Raw genomic sequence first — 21,291 nt, forward strand, 5'->3', positions numbered from 1 at the left:
AAAAACTTCAAGAATACTTTGACTGATATTGAACCTGAACTTGTAAACGAATGTCTGCACTTCAAAGCACACCTAAAATCAAATGGCCTAGAAATTAATTCATTCCTACAACTTTCACAGAAAATTCGACAGGAAGCCCTACAGTGTATATATCCCAATCTGGACACTGCTGTTACGATTTTTCTGTGTAATATGGCAACAAATTGCTCAGCTGAACGATCATTTTTCACCCTCAAAAGGTTGAAGGACTACCACAAAACAACTATGACAGAAGAAAGGGTCAGCAACTTGGCAGTTTTACAAATTGAGAGCGATATTACAAGGACACTGGACTACGAGGATGTGATAAATACCTTCACCGAGCAAGCGGCAAGACAGAATATTTTAGGACATTTTGGGTGAGTCATAATATATATATAGTTATTTATATTATGAATTTATGATAGGTAAATCAACATGTTCATTAAATACGAGGGGCAGCACTTTCTACAGGCATAGGGGCGGCAAATACCTAAATATGCCACTGCTTCCACCCAGTGAAAGATTATAAACCCATAGTACATAAGTACCATAGGTAGACTGAGGATATTAACATTATCCAGAAACTCCACTCTAAAACCAAACATGGAGCTTTTTCAAGTTGCTTTGGGTTTCAAATAAGTATGGCAGCAGTCTTACAAAGGGTGATGAAATTCATCTCCCACTCAGACATTCACAAGTTCATGGTAAAGTTCAAACTTTTTCAGCCTCCTGGCTGGAGAACAGGTATGCTATTCACTTAGCAAACCAAAGCTTGCAATTAATTACAGCATTTTCCTATATAAGTATTTTTGATAAGCATTTTATTAGTTTGCTTCCAAATCTAGAGAACTAACAAACTCACTACATAACTCTATTATAGATGTTTTTTAAATTCAAGATAAAGGTAACTCACATCTAATGGCATTTATCCATTCGCAAAGAAGGGTAAAGTTTGCTCATTAATATAGATGGACAAAATATGGAGCATTTGCTAAAATTATCTCAGAGAATTTAAAGTAAAGAATCTCATGTTGTGGAGTCAAATTATCAAACAGCACATTAGGATAAAAAAACTATAAGCCAACTGTATAAATAAACTCGAGACCAAGTATCCCCAGTATTTTTCTAGCAGTTATTTTTTGATATGGTTACATAGAAAGTAACTCACAGAAACAGTTTTGTCAAAAAATAAGTTTAAAAAAAAAACATTTTTTTTTAAATAACTTTCTCTGGGTTATATATATATATATTTTTTTTAATTTTGCATTAGCAGACTGATGCTGGATGTTGATTAACGCCTAACAGCTTCAAATGAAAATCAATGGCTAAAAACTGCAATTAATCAAGAAGGCTTTTACTGAGCTAAATTACTCTGCCATTGTTATAGAAGAGCAATTGTACTGTTGAGTAGCCATTGAAATCCATGGTAATCTCAACAGATCAAGTGGCACAGCAACACTGGCTGCCGTGCGCAGACTTTAAAATAAGGTCGAAGATAAGAACCTTTGGAAGCCATGGGAGGAAGACAATTAAGTGGTTTTGCTTAAAAGAAGAGAGTGTAAGGAACCGTTTTAAGGAGATGTTAGTGAGGATTTCAGATGGACTAGAAAGTGTACAAGATTGGTGGAGACATAATTCAAAAGCAATTCTAAGCTGTGCAATTGAGGTGCTTGGTGAAACATCCAGTAAGATTAGAGAGCAGAAGGAGGGTTGGTGGTGGAATAATAATGTACAAGAAGCAGTGATGGCTAAGAGAAAGGCAAAGCAGAAGTGGGAAGAGTCAAGAATGGAAGAGGACAGAGGATTACAGAGAGAAAGAGTGAGAGGCCAAGAGAGTTGTTGCACAGGCAAAGGCCATGGCATATCAAGACCTTTATGATCAATTTAGAAACAAAGGAAGGACAGAGAAAGATTTATTGATTGGCAAAATGTAGAAATAAGGCATCAAAGGACATCGTACATGTGAGGCAGATCAAAGACTCTGGAGGAAGGGTATTAAGGAGGGATGTGGATATAAGAAACAGATGGAGAATATACTTTGAAGGGCTTTTGAATGAAGAAAATGCTAGGACTCAAAGAAGATGGGAAGCCTTATGAGGGGATGGTGCAGAACATTAGTAGAGTGGAAGTGAAGGAGGCCATAAAGAGGATGAAGAATGGAAAATCGGTCGGCCCTGACAGGAGGCATGGAAGGCACTGGGGGAAGAGGGAATTGACCTGCTGTGGGACCTGTTAATAAAAGTTTGTCAGCAGGAAAATATACCCAAGAAATGGAGGGAAAGTACTCTTGTTCCCATCTACAAGAGTAAAGGGAATGCTCAAGACTAAGAATTACAGAGGAATAAAGTTGATGTCCCATACAACGAAAATCCTAGAGAGGGTTCTTGATGGAATACTGAGGAAGGAGGTGGAGATTGCAAAGGAGCAATTTGGCTTCATGCCTGGTCAATCGACAACAGATGCTATCTTTGACAGATGATGGAAAAGTTTTGAGAGAAGCAACAGGAGCTGCAGCTAGTATTTATTGATCTGGAGAAAGTATATGATAGAGTGCCAAGACAAGAAGTCTGGAGGTGTCTGAGGGAGAAGAAGGTACCAGAGAATATGCCAGGCTGGTGCAGGAGATGTACAGAAATGTGAAGACAAGAGTTCAGACCTGCCTGGGAGAGACAAAGTTTTCCAGTGACAGTTGGCTTGCATCAGGGGTCAGCATTAAGTCAGTTCCTGTTTAATTGTGATGGAGGTGGTGACGGAGGAGGTGAGAGACGACGTGTCTTGGACTATGTTGTATGCAGATGACATCGTGCCATGTGCAGAATCAAGAGAAGAAGTGGCAGCTAAACTGGAACATTGGAAGAAAGTACTGGAAGAGAGAGGTATGAGACTAAGCAGAAGTAGGACAGAGTATATGTGTTGTGAAGTGGATGGCAACCAGGAGACAGATCTGGAGCTGGAAGGAAATGTTATCAGGAAGGTCAGTGACTTTAAATACTTAGGTTCAACAATAAAAGAGGATGGCGAGGCTGAGAAGGAAGTAGGATGCAGGATGGAGAAACTGGAGAGAGATGGCTGGAGTGCTATGCGATAAGAGGGTGCCGATCAATCTAAAAGACAAAATCTACAGGACAGTAGTGAGACCAGCTATGACATATGCTGTGGAAACTGTGGCCCTGAGGAAAAATAACATCAGCAGGATGGAGGTAGCGGAGATGAGAATGCTTAGGTGAATGTGCGGTGTGACCAGAAAGGATCGTCTGAGAAATGATTATGTAAAGGGAACGGTGAAAGTTACGAACTTAGGAGCAAAGATACAGGAGGTAAGGTTGAGATGGTTTGGTCATGTGATGAGGAGAGAGGAAGAGTATGTGGGAAGAAAGGTCATGCAGATGGATGTGTAGGGGAGGAGGAATTTGTGGGCGGCCAAAGAAGAGATGGAGAGAGATGGTGGTGGAGAACTTGAGGATGAAGAACTTGGATGTGGCTACAGCCCAAGACAGGAGGTTGTGGAGAAGACTCACTACAAACAGCGACCCTACTTAAGTGGGAAAAGCTGCAGAAGAAGAAGTAGCCATTTAAAGCATTTTTTTAAAATGTACTCAAATACTCATTGGATAGAAGTGAAAAATGGGGGGGGGAGGATTATCTAATTAAGGAGAATTAGGACAGGAACATGATAGAAGGAAGATTAGATTAGATTACCTTAATTTAGAATGGCTGAAATTCTATGTTGTTGTGTGTCTGTTATCAGATCAAGTGGAAAGATGTGAATTCCATACTAGCTGGTAAGTAAAAAAGAAGATACAGAAGAGGAGAAACAGAAGAAAGTGTCGCTGGTCGCAAGTGAATGTAGCAGTAGATTTGAGCTGTGCTAAAAAAGTATTTTTAATTAGTGTAACTTTTTATCGCAAATTGTGCTTTATTTTTTTCAGTTTGGATACAAGTATCCTTTAGTAGAGTTGTTGGAATTTTTTGTTGTTTATATTGTGTTTTCTTACTTGTTTGTTCTTACTGTTTCTGCATCTGAAAATGGCATCCATAAAGAAATGCATGTTGGTGGCATGTAAAGTTTTGGTACAAAGATCTAGTTCTGTCTTGTTTTTCAGTGGATACATTGCAAAAATTGCTATATCTATGCACTGAAAAATGTGTAAGATTTGTGGACTATGTGGGTAAAAGAGAAGAAGGAGGGAATCAATGTATGTAAAAAGTGTCTTAGATTAAAGCGATTAGAAATGGGAGCAAGTGTCAGGACCATAGGAAAGAGTTAGTGAAAATGAAAAGCGAAACCAATCTGGAAGAGTAGATTAAACATCTAAAGAAGAGATTGGCTGATGAGATTGAGAAGGAGGAAGTTAGTATTATGAAGAAAGAGTCAAAGGATAGTCATATAGTCACTATATTGGGACTCTATCATTAGAGGTGTGATGACTAATAAAGCAAATGAAACATGCTTTCTTGGTGAGACAATGAAGCAAATAACTGATGCATTGCAGAAAAGGAAAGGCCAGACATCGAAATTAGATACTTGAAGTTGTTGTAGCAGATAAAGAAGAATAGTGTTATCGGAAAAGTCGTAGGCGTGTTGTCCAGATATAACAACAGTGAATTGAGAAGGAGAGCAGAGATAATGAATAGTAGATAGCTAAGTTGTGTGAGGCAAAGAGGGTTCAATTTGTAAATCTGTGGAGTGAATTTGAAGAAAGTTGGAATGGTTTAAAGTTGATGGATTGCATTTGAATGGGTTTGGTGCTGTACAATTAGAAAGGCTATTGTTTTCTGAGAAGTTAATGTAGTAAATGATCAGAATCTACTTGTTAAGCAGGACAGCACAACTAAAGAAGGTGACAGCAGCATTGGATGGAGGTGATGAATACACAGTATACTTAGACTTTTGCAAAGGCTTTTGATATATTACTGCATGACTAGTTGATAGTCAAACTAGAGCAGATGGTGTGGGATATTAGACTAGTGCACTAGATTGGAGACTGGCTGTCTGATAGGTATCAATGAGTTCTGTATGGGGGAGCAATATCCTAAAAGAGGAAAGTCACTAGTGATGTGCCTCAAGGGTATGTTTTAGACCATTGCTGTTTAACCCGTTAATGATAATAGGAAAGATTTGAATGGGAATATACAACTGTTTGCAGATAATGCAATGTTGGGAGAAACTATGAGGAGTAAAGCAGATGTTGTGGCCTTACAAGAAGATTTGGATAGACTGAGTGAATGGGCATGGGAGTAGGGATAATAGTTCAATGTTGCAAAATGTAAGGGTTTAAAATTTGGAAAACCAAGATGGAATGCGGAATTTACTCTTGGTGGGGATATACTGTTGGAAGTAGAAAGAGATCTTGAGGTGATGGTGGATAAGGATTTGATATTTAAAGGACATATTGCCAAAATTGTGAGGACAACACAACAACAGTTGCAATGATGCAGAGGATACTGACTTGAAGTAAGGAGATCCTGGTTCCATCCATTTAAAGCTCTGATTAGGCCATACATGACTACTGTGCACAGATTTGGTTACTTGCTTTTTCAAAAGGATGAAGAGATGTTGGAGAGGGTCCAGAGTCAATTGACCAAATTAGTTTCTGATCTCTGGAGTACTGAATATGAAGACAGGTTGAGACGATGCAATTTGCAGAGTCTAGTGGATAGGAGGAAGAGGGCTGATATGATAGAGACAAGTTGGAAAGTGGTTGTTACAGGATTAATGTTGAAGAGGTTTTTCATAAAATGGTGGGAGACTGGGGGATGATGAGCAAGGGAGTGAAAAGTAGGTTTTTTTCATGGACAACTGTGAATGATTGGAATGTATTGCCTGAGAGTGTGGTGTCTGCAGAGAATTTGAATGTGTTTAATGTGGTATGATGAGCTGCTGTGTATATGAAAAAAGGGACCTCCTAGATGAGTCTGACTCCATGGGGTCTTAAGATAATAATAAAGCAATGTAGAAATCAACGTAGAAATTAGAAAGAAGCAATAATGGTATCAAAAAACAGAAAATTAAGATTAATGGCATAAATACAGAGTTTTCGAAATATGGTGGAGAATGTACATCACAGATTCTTAAAATTAATAAATAACTATTTGAGAATTGCGAGATTCCATCAGATTATTATTATTATTATATGATATCTCCATGAAGTCTCTGGAGACTCATTGCGGGAGACCCAAACTAATTATTATACACAAAAAACCTATCATACCTCTCCTTTAACTTAAACATTCACTGTCAGGGAACTCGCAACTAATTCTGGCAATCCATTCTACTCGTTCACCACTCTCCACTCAAAAAATATGGTCTGCGCACCCCTAGACAACTTGTCATATATTTAGTGAAAATTTTCCATTGCATCAATTTTATAAAATTTATATCTTAAGTTTCTATCATGTCCCCTCTTTTCCACCTATCAACTAAACTTTGTAACCTGCAAACTTTCTATCTGTCCTCATAGGGAGCATTCCACAGACCCGTCACCACTTTAGTCACTTGTCTCTGAATCTTCTCTACCATTTCCTGATCCCAAAGAAACCCAGGTGGCCAAACCTGTACACAGGAGTCCTCTTTATTGTTAGTGTGTTTTTCAACATCCAAGTAATACTTTGAGTTATTTTACCAACTTCTGAAATATGCCCTCTGAACTTCAATTCTCTTTCCACCATTACCCCCAAGTCTTTGGCTTCATCAATTCCCTGCAATACAGTACCATCAATATGATACACTGTATGTAACCTTTTCAGCCCAAAGTGTAAACATAACCTGGAATGCTGTCAGAGCTGAGACTTAGATTCATCAGAGGCAATGCTAATTCTCTAGCACATTCATGTAGTACACATGCTGACATGCCATCCAGTCACACTACTGTGCTGACATTCATAATTTTCAATATGCCAGTCCACTGTCTGATGTCTTCCAGCCAAGATTTTCTTCGTCATCCTTGTCCTCTTCTTCCATTTATCTTCCCTTTTATAATCAATTGAAGTAGCTTATATTTTTCATTACAAAGTAGGTGACCAAGATATGCAGTTTTCCTTATTTTTATGGTATCTAAAAGTTCACGATTTCCCCATTTGTTCCAGTACTTCTTGATTGGACGTTTTTGTTGTCCATGGGATCTATTACATCAGCAACTACAAAATCTCTACTTGAATGATGCACCTTTGCACAACGATCACTCATCAACTCAAATTTTCTTTTGCTTCTGTCACCTTGCTACCATGAGCATTGTTTATTATTTCTTTATAGTCATCCTACATAGTCGTTTTTGTCCTTACTTGCTATATAACAAAAAACTCTTTGGGGTTTACTTTGGCCTGCTCAGCTAATTTTCTCTCATAATTTGATTTGGCCTTTCTTACCAAACTAGTTACCCTTCTTGTTTGCACTTCATACTGCTCATGAGTATGCTGATCACTTTTTTCTTTATATCTCCCTCCACGTGTTTTCTTTTTTGCAGCTCTTGCTTTATATCTCTACTCATCCACTTAATTCCCATTAGGTTAATCCTCCTGACCTTAGGTATGCTGTCTGATACCGCTTTTCTCAAACAATCTCTAACCACTTCCCATGCACTACCTGACATTCTTTGTGGCTTCTCAAGCCATGACACTGCTCCAACATGATTCTTAAGTATGTCATAATTACCAGCTTTATACTTCAACATAAACCTTTCTTTACAGAGAATTTCACATGTTTGGCAACTTCCCCCAATAAGGCTGCATGATCACTCTCCCCAATTGGGGGCAGAGTGTCCACCTTGGCTATGGATACATCTTCTGATGCTATTATCAGATCCAAACTAAAAGATTCACTCTAAAAGGAATTTTAGAGTGAATCTTTTAGTTTGGTATTATTTATTTTAGTATGCTGTTTCATGTAATTATCCCTTAGCAATTGTATAAATTCCACTTCCATCTTGCCATCCCCCTTTTCCTCCTTCCAATCTGTCCCCACAGTTAAAGTCTCCCATAATAATTGTTTGGTCTGCACTCATTGTGCTAATCTGCATAATAGACAAGTGGTCCACAGGACATGTATAATGACATGTATTGTGGACCACTTGTCCTATTGGTCTATCTCACACGACAGCCTCAAATGAACCACTGCCCAGACCTATCATCCTCTTGATAAATTCTGTTATTCTGTTAATTTATTTATAAATTAATAAATTAACAGAATTACAACCAACTTCTATTGTTGGTTGTAATTCTTCAGCTATCATCAGCAATACCTCATCTTCTGTCTTATTCCCTCTATCCTCCCAAAAAAATATAATAATGTTTATATTCTATTCCTGTAACTATATCATTTTCTGCCAACCAGGTCTCACTGATACCTATAATTTTTGGCCAAGTTGAGCTGACCAATGACAAAATCTTCTTTTCCTTATTCCTAATACTTCTTGCATTTGTGTACATGCATTTCAACATCCCTTGGTAGCCACCATTACTCCTTGTATAATGTCATTACCAACCCATTTGAATCAGAAACCTGAGAAATCAAATTCGGCATTGCATAATCATTTCTGTACGCATGCTCATTCATTAGAGGAGTGGGCAGATATATGCTTGATTGCATCCTCCCTGATATCTCTAGTTTCCCTGGTTTTGCACTTTCAAACCCCCACTAAACAACACTTTCTCCAAACATTTAAATGTAGTCGGTCAGGCTATATAAGTCCTTTCATCTGTCAAATTCACACAAATTCAGATTGGTAAAAAGCTAAGGTTATATCTATATTTAAGAAAGGAGACAGATGACTGTGGAAATTGCAGAGGAATCAGTCTATTAAATACAGGTTACAAAATTTACAATAAAATCTTGATTAAGACTTAAAAATATTGCAAACAATCTATTCTCAGAAGAACAGAATGGTTTCAGACATGATGATCGTGTATAGACAATATTTATGTGTTAAAACAAATTATTGAAAAAAGATGAGAATTTAATTTAGAGATTCATCTGGCCTTTACAAATTATGAGAAAGCTTTTAATAAAATACAAAAAAGGAAAATTATGGAATATAATGAAAAAAACAAGGATATCCATTAAATTTGGTACATGCTATACAAAGTTTATATAAAGATACAAATATACAGTTACAGTCAGGTAATAAATTAACAGAAGAGATTGAAATTAATCAAGGTGGTAGATAGGTATACAGCTTATATTCAGTTCTAATCAACATAAATATATGGATCATATTGTTAAAATACATAAAACAACAATAAAACAAGTTATCCGGTTAACCAGAAGAACTGTTATCGATATAGTGCTGTATGCAGTTGATCAGATTACATTACAAGACAATGCAGATGACCTTCAAAAATTAGTTTATGAATTAAACAAAATAAGCCAAAAATACAATTTAAAAATTTCACAAATAAAACAAAAGTCATTGAATTTCAAGGTTGAGATCATATTAGATCAAAAACAGCCATAGAAAATAAAATAATAGAACAGGTGGCACAGTTTAATTATTTAGGCTGCATAATAACATATCTAAAAAATAAAGATATAGATGAAAAATTAAAGAAATTTCAGAAAATCTGTGGAACAATTAAAAGGACACTGAATAAAAGAACATCATGAGAAACTCAACTAATGGCAACTCCCACTCTATTATATGGTTCAGAAACATGGACTATTAAAAAGAAAGATGAAAGTAAAATACAAATTGCAGAAATAAGATTTTTAAGAGCAATTAAAGGATGCACAAAACTGGACCATATAAAAAATGATGACATCAGAAGAGAATCAGATATTTACAACATAAATGAAAAGATCAAGAAATATAGGAGAAATGGAAAGAGCATCTATTTAGGATGGAAAGATAGCTATCAAAAGAGGTGATAAATATAGACCAAAGGCAATGATAGAGAGGAAGACGAGCTGCAAGACCAGTGAAGCTAGAACAAGCAAATGCCTAATCCTTGAAGAGAAGAAGATTTAAAGACATTGAGCACAAGTGAGAATGACAAAAGACAAAGTCTGTATTTATAGCATTTCATGATGTAAGCAGGGCCGTACTTATGCACAGGTGCACAAAGCTCTAACTGGGGCCCCAAAAAATTAGGACCAATTTAAACAATAAAATTTAAAATTAAAGAATTAAAAATATAAATAATTAAAATTTAACATAAAAAATTATAATTGTTTTCTGTTAAATTTCCTATATCAGTATAATATACATAGCTCAGAAAAAGGGTGTTGTTGCTTCAAAGTCAAAATAGATTATGATTATATGCCTTCTTTAAAAAAAAAGGAATGCAAATACTATTTATTTTCATATATTTTTGTGTCCATGACTTGTTTGCAGTCATTAATCTTGAAACTCTATTTATCACTAAAGATACTGTATCAAGACACTAATCTATTCATTTATTTAAAGCTTAATTTAACTTGATTTTTCATTTATATATTTAAGATAAATCTAGATCATTTGAAATTCATTATTTGCTAAATCTTAAATTGTTGAGAAACATTGATAATATCTTTCTTTAAATGTCTAAGGAATTATTATACTGTCCTATTTATGGTTTTAATTGATGTTATATATAATTTTAAAAATTTATATTACCCTCATGTATTATAAATCTTAAAACTAAGGGTCTGGGATTTGGGCCAGAAAATAATCTCCACGTTTTTCTAGATGACTGGATATCTTAATAAAAAATATGTTTTTTTAATAAATGTAATAAAAGTTTTTTTGTATATATCGATTGTTTTTGTCTTTATTCATTTTGTGAGGGAGGGGAGGCACTCTATTGCCTCGGGCTCCAAAAAGTGTAAGTACAGTCCTGAATGTAAGACAATTTTTTAGGTGTGTGTGTGTGTGTGTGTGTGTGGTCAAGCACATGCAACAATGTATTTTCTGTTCATTTTCAAACTACAAATCCTGAGAGTTACAACAACCATAATGTGATAATAATTTAAAAGTTAAATATTATTTCTGACTAATTCATGATAAATATTCCAAAAAACCTATAAATAGGAATTTTTACAGATATGTATGCTTATGTGATTCTTTTTTTATTGTATAATTCAATTTAATGCCTCAATATACATCAGAATCACTTAATTTCAATTACAAAAAAAAAATAATAATAGTAATACATAAATTGTTTTAAAAAAAGGTTTAATATGTTGGCCAGTATAGTTTATGTAAATTATATCAATGCAAAACAAACAAGTAACAATATATAAAAACTATAACATGTCAAGTAAGAGTCATATTTAATTAAGTCTAGCAGCATAATATATATCACTTTAATTTCAAGTCCATCATAGTTTATTGGGGAGTGGGGGGGATTAATACCTGTGATTGAGAATCACACGATGCTTCTCTGGAACCAGAAGAAAGAACAAAATTGGATGAAAGAGAAGAGTAGCCCTTCTTTTCTGAACCAGATGCCTGAGATGTGTCACTAGTTCTTCTGCTTCTCCTTGACCTTCTTAAAACATCATCTGTCAAAATCAATACAGGATATTTTACAAATTTCAGTAAATACAAAAAACTGTCATATATGTAATCTCTTATGCACTGTAATGTAAATATAATTTATTTACATTACAGTGCATAAGATATTTTAATTATAAGTTTCAAACTGTTATATATATAATAAAAATAAACCAGTTTCTGTAGGAATCCTAAATTGTTATTCTCTTAGAATCCTAAATTGGTCATTATTTTAGGATATAGCATTTGTTTAGCTGTCAAATTTTCATTCTTGCACAGAAAAATGCTCATGTTTAATGGAAAAAGAAAGCTAGCTAATGGGCGTTAAAACTATTTTTGTTGCAAATGCAATTTTTTTAAGTGGCAATTAAGAAACTGATAACACAGCTCAAGTAATGTGTTGGGGAAAAGGTTAACTGATTACAATAAAATTAGACACCACACACTGACTTTCATGTACAAGCTTATCTCAATATATCATCAGCTTATCATATCCGATTATCACAACCACTATAAAGTAAAGGAAATATAATTAGCCCATTTACCATGAAAATTCTGATATTTCCTGGAATGTTTAATAGCTATCTTATTTTGTGTCTAGTACATAAAATTCCAAGCTAACCATCGCATAAATAAAATTACTGAAAACCAAACTGAATACATAAACATAAATCAGTTTAAAAAAATTATTTACATAAAAACTAGAAATACCTATAAGATAAAAAAAAAAGTACACAAACCATTACTCCCTACTTATTAAAAACTGTTGCTGAAGAAATCAATGAAAGAGTAGTTAAGATTAATTTTTTTTTTTTTTATTCTATTGCACGTCATGTATCAACTTCAGTTTTTCAATTGTTTCCTGATTTTCATGTTAATAGTATAATACAATATACCTCCGTATGACTATGCACTAACATATCAAGGACTGAGCATTATCATGACTATAACTTCTTTTTGCCAAATCAAAAGAGGTTTAAAAAATAAAAAAAATACAGAAACCCAGGAACAAAACTATGAAATATATATAAAAAATGGCAAAGAATAGCCCTCAATAAAACATATCCTACTCAACTGTACAAACCTAATAGCCAACCTAAGAAATTACACAGGTTCTGTTTGGAACTTACAATGGAGCCAAATGCCCTATATTTCTCTATTCAGTCTGGCACTACCAAAACATCCATTTATTATCATCATTTCATATATATATATATATATATATATATCTCATTTTCCCAAATGTACATAATAATAATTATTATTATAATACAATATAAAGTCTTATAACAGTACTCTTTGTGTGTATTTTTTTGTGTTCCTGTAGCTACGTAAGCAGGGTTTCACTCATTAGGCCCACTGCTCAGACGAAAACAAATAACCATTTCACTGTTTGGATTTATGGCCAAATCATTTAAGGCAATAAGGCCTACATAGGTATGTATGTGTTCTTTCCAGTTTCCTTATTTTGCAGAATGAAAAACCCACATTATGGGAAGGAAAAACCATGCCTTTAGTATGAAAAGTAGCTAACTCACCTTCTATTGAAAAGTCCTTATGCAGGCTTTTTACATCCCAGATGGTATCCAGATGATCTACTGAATCCAGAGCTTTCACAGATTGTATGATTATAGTAAAAAAAGATTGGAACTTGTGTACAAATAAGTAAAACAAGTTATTTCAGCCTTTTCTTTGGTTCAATCCGGAAAAATAATGATTTCCTAAATGATTACTTTTTCCCAATTTCTGTGCATATTATGTGGCTGTATTTAAAAATCATATCAATATTCAAATTATCCGGTCTAATTATAGTATTTGCCAATGATAATCTAATCTCACCACAAAACGTAAACCCTTTGTGCTCTTCACATAAACAGCACACGTGAAGCATAGCTATTGTTCATTTGATCTCTATGCTTCCATATTTAAAATTATATTAATTGATAAGTGATGACCTATGTCCTCTAAGAGTGGAGGCTTTGGAAGGAAGTGAGACAAATGATTTTGAGAGCATATGGTGTGAGGTAGAGGTAGACAAGACGGGATATTTAGTGGGGTGTTGCTACAGACCCAGGAGCATGGAGGATGGGGACCAGGGGATGTTTAGACAGCTAAGTTTGGCAAGTGCAAGAAGAATGATTGTTATGGGAGATTTTAACTACAGTAGTATAAATTGGAGAGAGGAAGATGCATGTAGCAATAGTGGAATGGAATTTCTAGAATTCTTGAGGGACAAATGTCTTAGGCAACATGTAACAAAGGGAACAAGAGGTTCAAGAGTTTTAGATTTGGTTATAGCATCAGAAGAGTTGATAATAACTGAGATGACATCTCTCCCACCAGTTGGAGAGAGTAGCCATATGGTTTTGACTTGGAAAATGAATAGACATGCAGGAGTATCAAAGAGATGGGAACTTATGTGGAATTATAATGCAGGTGATTATAATAGTCTTACACATCAACTTCAGGAAGTTTCATGGAGGGAGGAATTGGAAGGCCGGGATATCGTTAGTGCGTGTGAAATTGTGAAAGAATATTTGTTAGTAGCAATGGTAAGTTGTATACCACGAGTGAAGAAGAGGACACAATTTGCAGTAAAGTGGATGACAAACAATATTAAACAGGAATTGCATGTGAAAAAGAGGCTATGGAAGAGATATAAAGAGACAGGTGAAGAGAAGATGCGTGAAGAATATAAGACACAGGCCAGAAGAATGACTAGTGTGGTAAGGAAAGCGAAACTGGAATATGAGAGGAGATTGGCCCTAAGATCCAAAGAAAATCCTAGGGAATTTTTTTAACTATGTGGCCAGTAGGAGGAGAAATGACTGTGGAAGAATGATATTGTGGGATAAAAATGGGAATAGAGTGACTGATGCAGAGGACATAGTGAAATTGTTCAATGACCACTTTATTGGAGTATTTCATCCTGGAGGAGTCAGTTTTAATGCTAGAGGGATAGGGCAGGTTCAAGGTTTGAGGTACAAGAGGAGAGTGTATTTCAGATACTGAGAACTCTGGATGTCAATAAAGCTTTGGGACTGGATGGTATTTCACCACGAGTTTTGAGAGAATGTGCTAGGGAACTGACAGTGCCTTTAACCTGGCTTTTCAATGAAAGTCTGGCTTCGGCAAAGGTGCCCAGGGAATGGAAGGAAGGTAAGATAGTGCCATTGCATAAGGGTGGTAACAGACTGGAAGTGTCTAATTATAGACCAGTCTGTGTGTCATCAGTAGTTGTTAAGATCTTGGAGAAAGTAGTGAGGGACCGTATACAGCACTGGGCAGATGAGGGTAATGTTATCTGTGAGAGTCAACATGGATTTGTGAAAGGGCACTCTTGTTTTAGCAATATGCTAGCCGTTTATAATAAAGTTACAAGAACATTAGATGAGGGAAAGACATATACTGCAATTTTCTTAGACTTAGCAAAGGCATTTGACAGGGTGCCACATGATAAGCTGATATTTAAGTTGCAACACATGGGTCTGGATGTCAGATTGGTCAAGTGGATTCAGGATTGGCTGTCTGATAGGTATCAGAGAGTTGTGTATGGTGGAGCAGTTTCAAGGAGACAGAAGGTTACAAGTGGGGTTCCACAGGGCTCAGTACTAGGACCTATATTGTTTAACCTTTATATCAATGACATTGCCAGTGGATTGCAAGGGGATATTCAGTTATCTGCGGATGATGCGAAGCTGGGAAGGATTATTAGTAATAGTGCAGATGTGGTAGCCCTGCAAGAGGATTTGAATAAGCTAGATAGATGGGCAAATGAATGGGGGTCTCAGTTTAATGCAGCAAAATGTAAGGTCTTGAGGTTTGGGAAACATTGATGGGATGCTGCATACTCTATGGGAGGAGTTATACTGGAGGAAGTTGGGGAGACAAGAGATCTGGGGTTGATGATTGATAGAAACCTGAAGTTTAGGGGACTTATTGCAAAGGTGGTGAAGGTAACACAGAGGACTGCTGCAATTATGAGAAGGACACTGACCTGCAGAGATAAGAGGGTTATCATTCCGTTGTATAAGTCTCTGATCAGACTACACTTGGATTATTGTTCTCAGATTTGGTCCCCAGGATTTGAAGGGGATAAATTAACTGTGGAAAAGATACAAAGACGGATGACAAAGATGATCTCAGGACTGTACAAGGATAGTTATGAGAATCGGCTGAGGGAATGTGGACTGCAGAGTTTGGCGGATAGAAGGAGGAGAGGTGATATGATTGAGACTTAAACTGTTGAGAGGTGGTTTACAGGGTTGACACTGGGGAGTTCTTTCACTTGGTTGAACAGCGGGAAGGAGTGATGACAAGAGGCCATCCCTGGAAGTTATGAAAGGAAACTGTGAGCAAGAGGGTGAGGAGTGGTTTCTTTGCATGGAGGGTGGTTGAGCCGTGGAATGCATTGCCTGATAGAGTGGTGAGGACGAGAACGGTCAATGAGTTTAAGGAGTGGTATGATAGACTTTGTGTTTCTTAGGGGGAACCTACGCTCGATGAGTCTTGACAGACTTTATGTTCTTAGGAAGGACCTCCCACGACGAGTCTTTTGACTCCAGGGAGGCCTGAATAATAATAATAATAAATTAAAGTATTCAAAGTTATCCTACAATTAATTGCATTAATTGTAGGATAACTTTGACCAATCATTTGTTATAATCAATTAATTGTAGGATAACAATTAATGCAATTAATTGGTATCCTACAATTAATTGCATTAATTGAGGATAACTTTGACCAAATGCACTATGCACTCTTAGAACATTTAAACATCAATAAAAATGCATTCACATGGCCAAATTGACGTGAATTTTGTAACGCAGGTTGCATAAGCCACACAACAGCACACCCAACCTAAATGGGCAAGTGACACTACTGGTCGATATGTATTATACACATGAAAAATTCAGCTATATCTTATTATGGAAAACTAAAGAATAAATATTCTGCCAAAAATTGTTCTAATCTGACCTCTGAAGGATAGGAAAGAGGATAATGAAAAGAAGATAATGCAGGTAATGAACATAGTTTCTGTGTTCCTCCAGATGGATATGAACTGCTCTTTCTGTCTGTCCAAAGCATGAAAGTCTGTAGCAAAGGATGCTGTAAACCTAGTTAGTCTAGATCATAGGTTCCCAAACTTTTTCGGTCCACCACCCACTTTGCAAGACATAAATTTTGTAACGCCCCCCATTAAAACAGTTTTCCGCGTTCAAGCCGTTTGATAAGTTTTAAAAGAGGTAAACCGTGAGTAGACATATCGGTACACAATAAATAACGAAAAAAACTCACGTAGAAAGATTATTTATTAGTATAATTTTCACCTGTGTGTCACAGGCATCTTCAGTACATTAAGCTCAAAATTAAACACTAACTGACAATTCCAAAAAGTGCCACCTAAGTAGCTGGTGTAAGATAACTAAAAAGGTCTATAACTTTCCTAAAAAAAATAAATAAAAAAATAAAAATAAAAATAAAAAATTAATACAATAAAAAGTTAGGAAAGATTAGCTGATTTGTAAAGCACTATCTCCCATAAAGGGGATAGATGTAAGCCGTCAGATCTGTTTAAGTTAGGAGAATGAAGTAGAGTTTCACATGTTTCTTTATAAAGGCGTTCCATGAGAAACTGACTTTTGTGAAGAACTCTTGTCTTTCTCCAATGAACTCTGTGTCTAGTGAAGATGGCATGTTCAGAAAGTCCAGACTTTTCATGTTTAAAGTATTCAATATAAGATTGGTGTTCTTCTAGCTGAATAGAGGCAGATCTTCCCGTTTGTCCGAAATAAGATAATCCACAAGAGCATGGAATCTGGTAGACACCTGGATGATTAAGATGTGGAAGCTTGTCCTTAGGAGAAGTGAGAAAGGTGGAGATTTTTCTAAACGGTCGAAAGGCAACAAAAATATTCAGTGGTTTTAAAACTTTTGCTATACGTTCACTGATGCCTTGTACATAAGGGATAGTAATGCGCGTTATTTCCTCTGTGTTTAAAGAGGAAGACATATTAAAACTACTCAAAGTTCTTTTAATGAAGCTTTTTTTTTTTTTTTTTAGGAAAGTTATTGACCTTTTTAGTTATCTTACACCAGCTACTTAGGTATCGCTTTTTGGAATTGTCAGTTAGTGTTTAATTTTGAACTTAATGTACTGAAGATGCCTGTGACACACAGGCGAAAATTATACTAATAAATAATCTTTCTACGCGAGTTTTTTCCGTTATTTATTGTGTACCGATATGTCTACTCACGGTTTACCTCTTTTAAAACTTATTGCTAGACTTCACGGAGAGTCTATTTCCAAACAATCTGCTAGATACGGTAAAGTATTGGTAAAGAAGACCAAATGCATTAACAGATTAATATTCCTCAAACGATGTAAGATGGCCCAGGTTATTCCAACCTGTTGTAAAATAAAAGAAGTTTTTAGGTCCCCAAAAGCTCATCGGATCTACTTCAAAGCTAGTAAGTCTCTTTTAAATATTCAGCTACACGAAGCTAAAAAATCTCTTGCCATCTTAAATAAAGAAATTATGGATATAAAAAATGCTCTGGAATCTGTTTTAACTGTTGAAACTTTTACTACTGTAATGTGCATATCTTCGAGTTCTTACTTAAAGGTCTTTAATGATTCTCGTGACAAGCTAAAACACAAATTTGAATCACTAGTCAGCTTACCTAGATCCAGTAATAATACTATTGATATAGATAAAGTAGTCATAAATGTTTCCGGACGTCCACTAACAGACTGTGAACGTTTTGTTTTATCAAAAGGATATGATTTCGCTGTTACGCCGAATAAGGTGCCAATTATGGATTTTTTTCATAACATAGACAGGGGGTATTCGATCCTTATCCCAAAAAACAGCCAACAGATTACGTTTTCAATGTGCACAAATTCTTTTTCATGCCAAGCCTCCTCGTCCTAATCTTTCTTACTCTGAGTTTAAAGCATTGAAATCACTGAAGAATAACAATAATTTAATAATTACGAAAGCTGATAAGGGGGAAGGCTATAGTGATTCAAGATAGGAAGGAATATGAGAGAAAAATGTCTCTTTTACTTCGCGACTATTCAACTTATAGGCCTCTTAGATCGGATCCTACCCGGAGTCAATTGAAAAGACTTAATTCTCTTATAGATAATGTATCTACATGGAATGAAGATCAAAAGAAAAAACTTAAAACCTTCTTCAGTCGTCCACCTAGGTTGTATGGTCTTCCGAAAGTTCATAAACCAGGCATTCCGTTGAGACCAGTCGTAGATTGTATAGGTTGCCTCACTTACAAAATCTCAAAATTTTTATCTAATTTACTCTCCTCTTCAACTAGAAGAACTGATACTTATATAAAAAATACTTTGGATTTCAAAAATAAAATTTCAGATCTTCATTTGGACGTTTCTGATATCATGATCAGTTTAGATGTTGTTTCTTTATTTACAAATGTGCCTGTTTCGGAAAGTATTGAATTACTACAAAAAGAATTTCCTTCAGACATTGTAAACGTATTTGATTTTGTAATAAATTCTGGTTATTTTTCCTTTAAAAATAAGTTGTATCAACAAATTGAAGGAACAGCAATGGGTAATCCTCTTTCTCCTGCTATCTCCAATTTCTTTATGGAATATTTTGAACAACGTATCTTTGACAATATTTCTCCCAGACCTACGCATTGGTTCAGATATGTCGATGACATTTTTGCTGTATGGAATGGCTCTTCTGATGAACTTCAACAATTTCTCACTAAGTTAAACGCATATCATCCTAGGATCAAGTTTACCCTAGAAGTAGAATCAAATAAGCAGTTAGCCTTTTTAGATCTTCTAATTCTTCACCAACCAGATGGTAACCTACATTTCTCAGTTTATAGAAAGAAGACTCATACAGGCCATTATATCCATGCGGAATCTCATCACCATCCCAGTCAAAAGGCAGGAACTATTAAAACACTGGTTCATCAGGCCCACTCCTTTTGTTCTACAGACGATCTTTTACAGAAAGAACTACAATACATAACTTCTTCCTTTCTATCTAATGGTTATAAGAATTGCTTCATTAAAAGAACTTTGAGTAGTTTTAATATGTCTTCCTCTTCAAACACAGAGGAAATAACGTGCATTACTATCCCTTATGTACAAGGCATCAGTGAACGTATAGCAAAAGTTTTAAAACCACTGAATATTTTTGTTGCCTTTCGACCGTTTAGAAAAATCTCCACCTTTCTCACTTCTCCTAAGGACAAGCTTCCACATCTTAATCATCCAGGTGTCTACCAGATTCCATGCTCTTGTGGATTATCTTATTTCGGACAAACGGGAAGATCTGCCTCTATTCAGCTAGAAGAACACCAATCTTATATTGAATACTTTAAACATGAAAAGTCTGGACTTTCTGAACATGCCATCTTCACTAGACACAGAGTTCATTGGAGAAAGACAAGAGTTCTTCACAAAAGTCAGTTTCTCATGGAACGCCTTTATAAAGAAACATGTGAAACTCTACTTCATTCTCCTAACTTAAACAGATCCGACGGCTTACGTCTATCCCCTTTATGGGAGATAGTACTTTACAAATCAGCTAATCTTTCCTAACTTTTTATTGTATTAATTTTTATTTTTATTTTTTATTTTATTTTTTTTTTAGGAAAGTTATTGACCTTTTTAGTTATCTTACACCAGCTACTTAGGTGGCGCTTTTTGGAATTGTCAGTTAGTGTTTAATTTTGAGCTTAATGTACTGAAGATGCCTGTGACACACAGGCGAAAATTATACTAATAAATAATCTTTCTACGTGAGTTTTTTCCGTTATTTATTGTGTACCAAGCCGTTTGATATTTTTGACGTAAATAGCAATTAATGATACATTACTGCTTATGCTGTTAAATTTTTAAAAAGAAGTGGCCAATATGTGCTTCATCTTGAACACGGTTATTACTATACCGATTTTGGTGAAACGTAACCCATATGTAAAGATTGTAAAATGTATGCTCGAATAACATTATGCACAGTTTCATACAATGGTTTAAATATGAAAATGTGGAATACAATTAAGAGATTGCATTGCATTAGTAAGAATCTTATTATAATAATTAAAACACCATTAAATATATTACAAAATTGTTTATTTCTAACTTATAAAGTAAAAATACAAAGCAAAAATAAATTAATGTGAAGTTTCATTCAATGGTTTAAATATGAAAATTTGGAATACATATTAAGAAATTGCATTACATTAGTAAGAATCTTATTGTAATAATTAAAACACCATCAAATGTATTAGATGGTTTATTTCAAACTTACAAAGTAAAAATAACAAATTAATGTGAAGGAATTAATGTGATAAATTAATTTCTTCTATAAAGAGCCACCGATCCCTAGACCGCCTGAACACCCCCAAATGCTTCTTATTCCACTATAGCCCCCTCCCCCTAGAAGGCTTCAGCGTCCACTGGGGGGTGGAACTGCCCACTTTGGGAACCTATGGTCTAGATGAAGAAAAGGATCTTTTGATGAGTGGATACAGGTAACTAATTTTTGGTATAGCTCAAAGAAGGATGTAGAGAATGGCGAATTTTTTGTGATCTGGATTTCAGGGAGAAGAGAGGGAGAAACATGCATTTTTAGTGTAAAATAATAATAAAGTTTGTGGAGACAGTTTTTGAAAATAAACTGTAATCTAAAATATCAGTGGAATAGACAGCTAGAATAGGAGCTAAATCCACCCTCCCCTCAAAAATAGTACAAACTCCAAAACATCATGCTCATCAAATTTATGAATGACAACAATCAAAATATAT

General features: G+C 35.3%; 1 protein-coding gene across 3 annotated transcripts in view; it reads right to left on the reverse strand.

Moving 5' to 3' along the window:
• Positions 1-21,291, reverse strand: part of LOC150109453 (uncharacterized) — a 710,474-nt gene that overhangs the window by 324,503 nt on the left and 364,680 nt on the right. For all 3 annotated transcript variants that reach the window (XM_090413228.1, XM_090413221.1, XM_090413233.1), the window contains exon 9: positions 11,346-11,494. In XM_090413228.1, the coding sequence (XP_090269354.1) occupies positions 11,346-11,494 (149 nt within the window). The remainder of the gene's footprint in view (positions 1-11,345; positions 11,495-21,291) is intronic.

Source organism: Typopeltis vanoorti, chromosome 2 (genome assembly GCF_054136105.1).
Source record: "Typopeltis vanoorti isolate ZY-2024b chromosome 2, IOZ_Tvanoo_1.0, whole genome shotgun sequence".
In the NCBI taxonomy this organism is placed as follows: domain Eukaryota; kingdom Metazoa; phylum Arthropoda; class Arachnida; order Uropygi; family Thelyphonidae; genus Typopeltis; species Typopeltis vanoorti.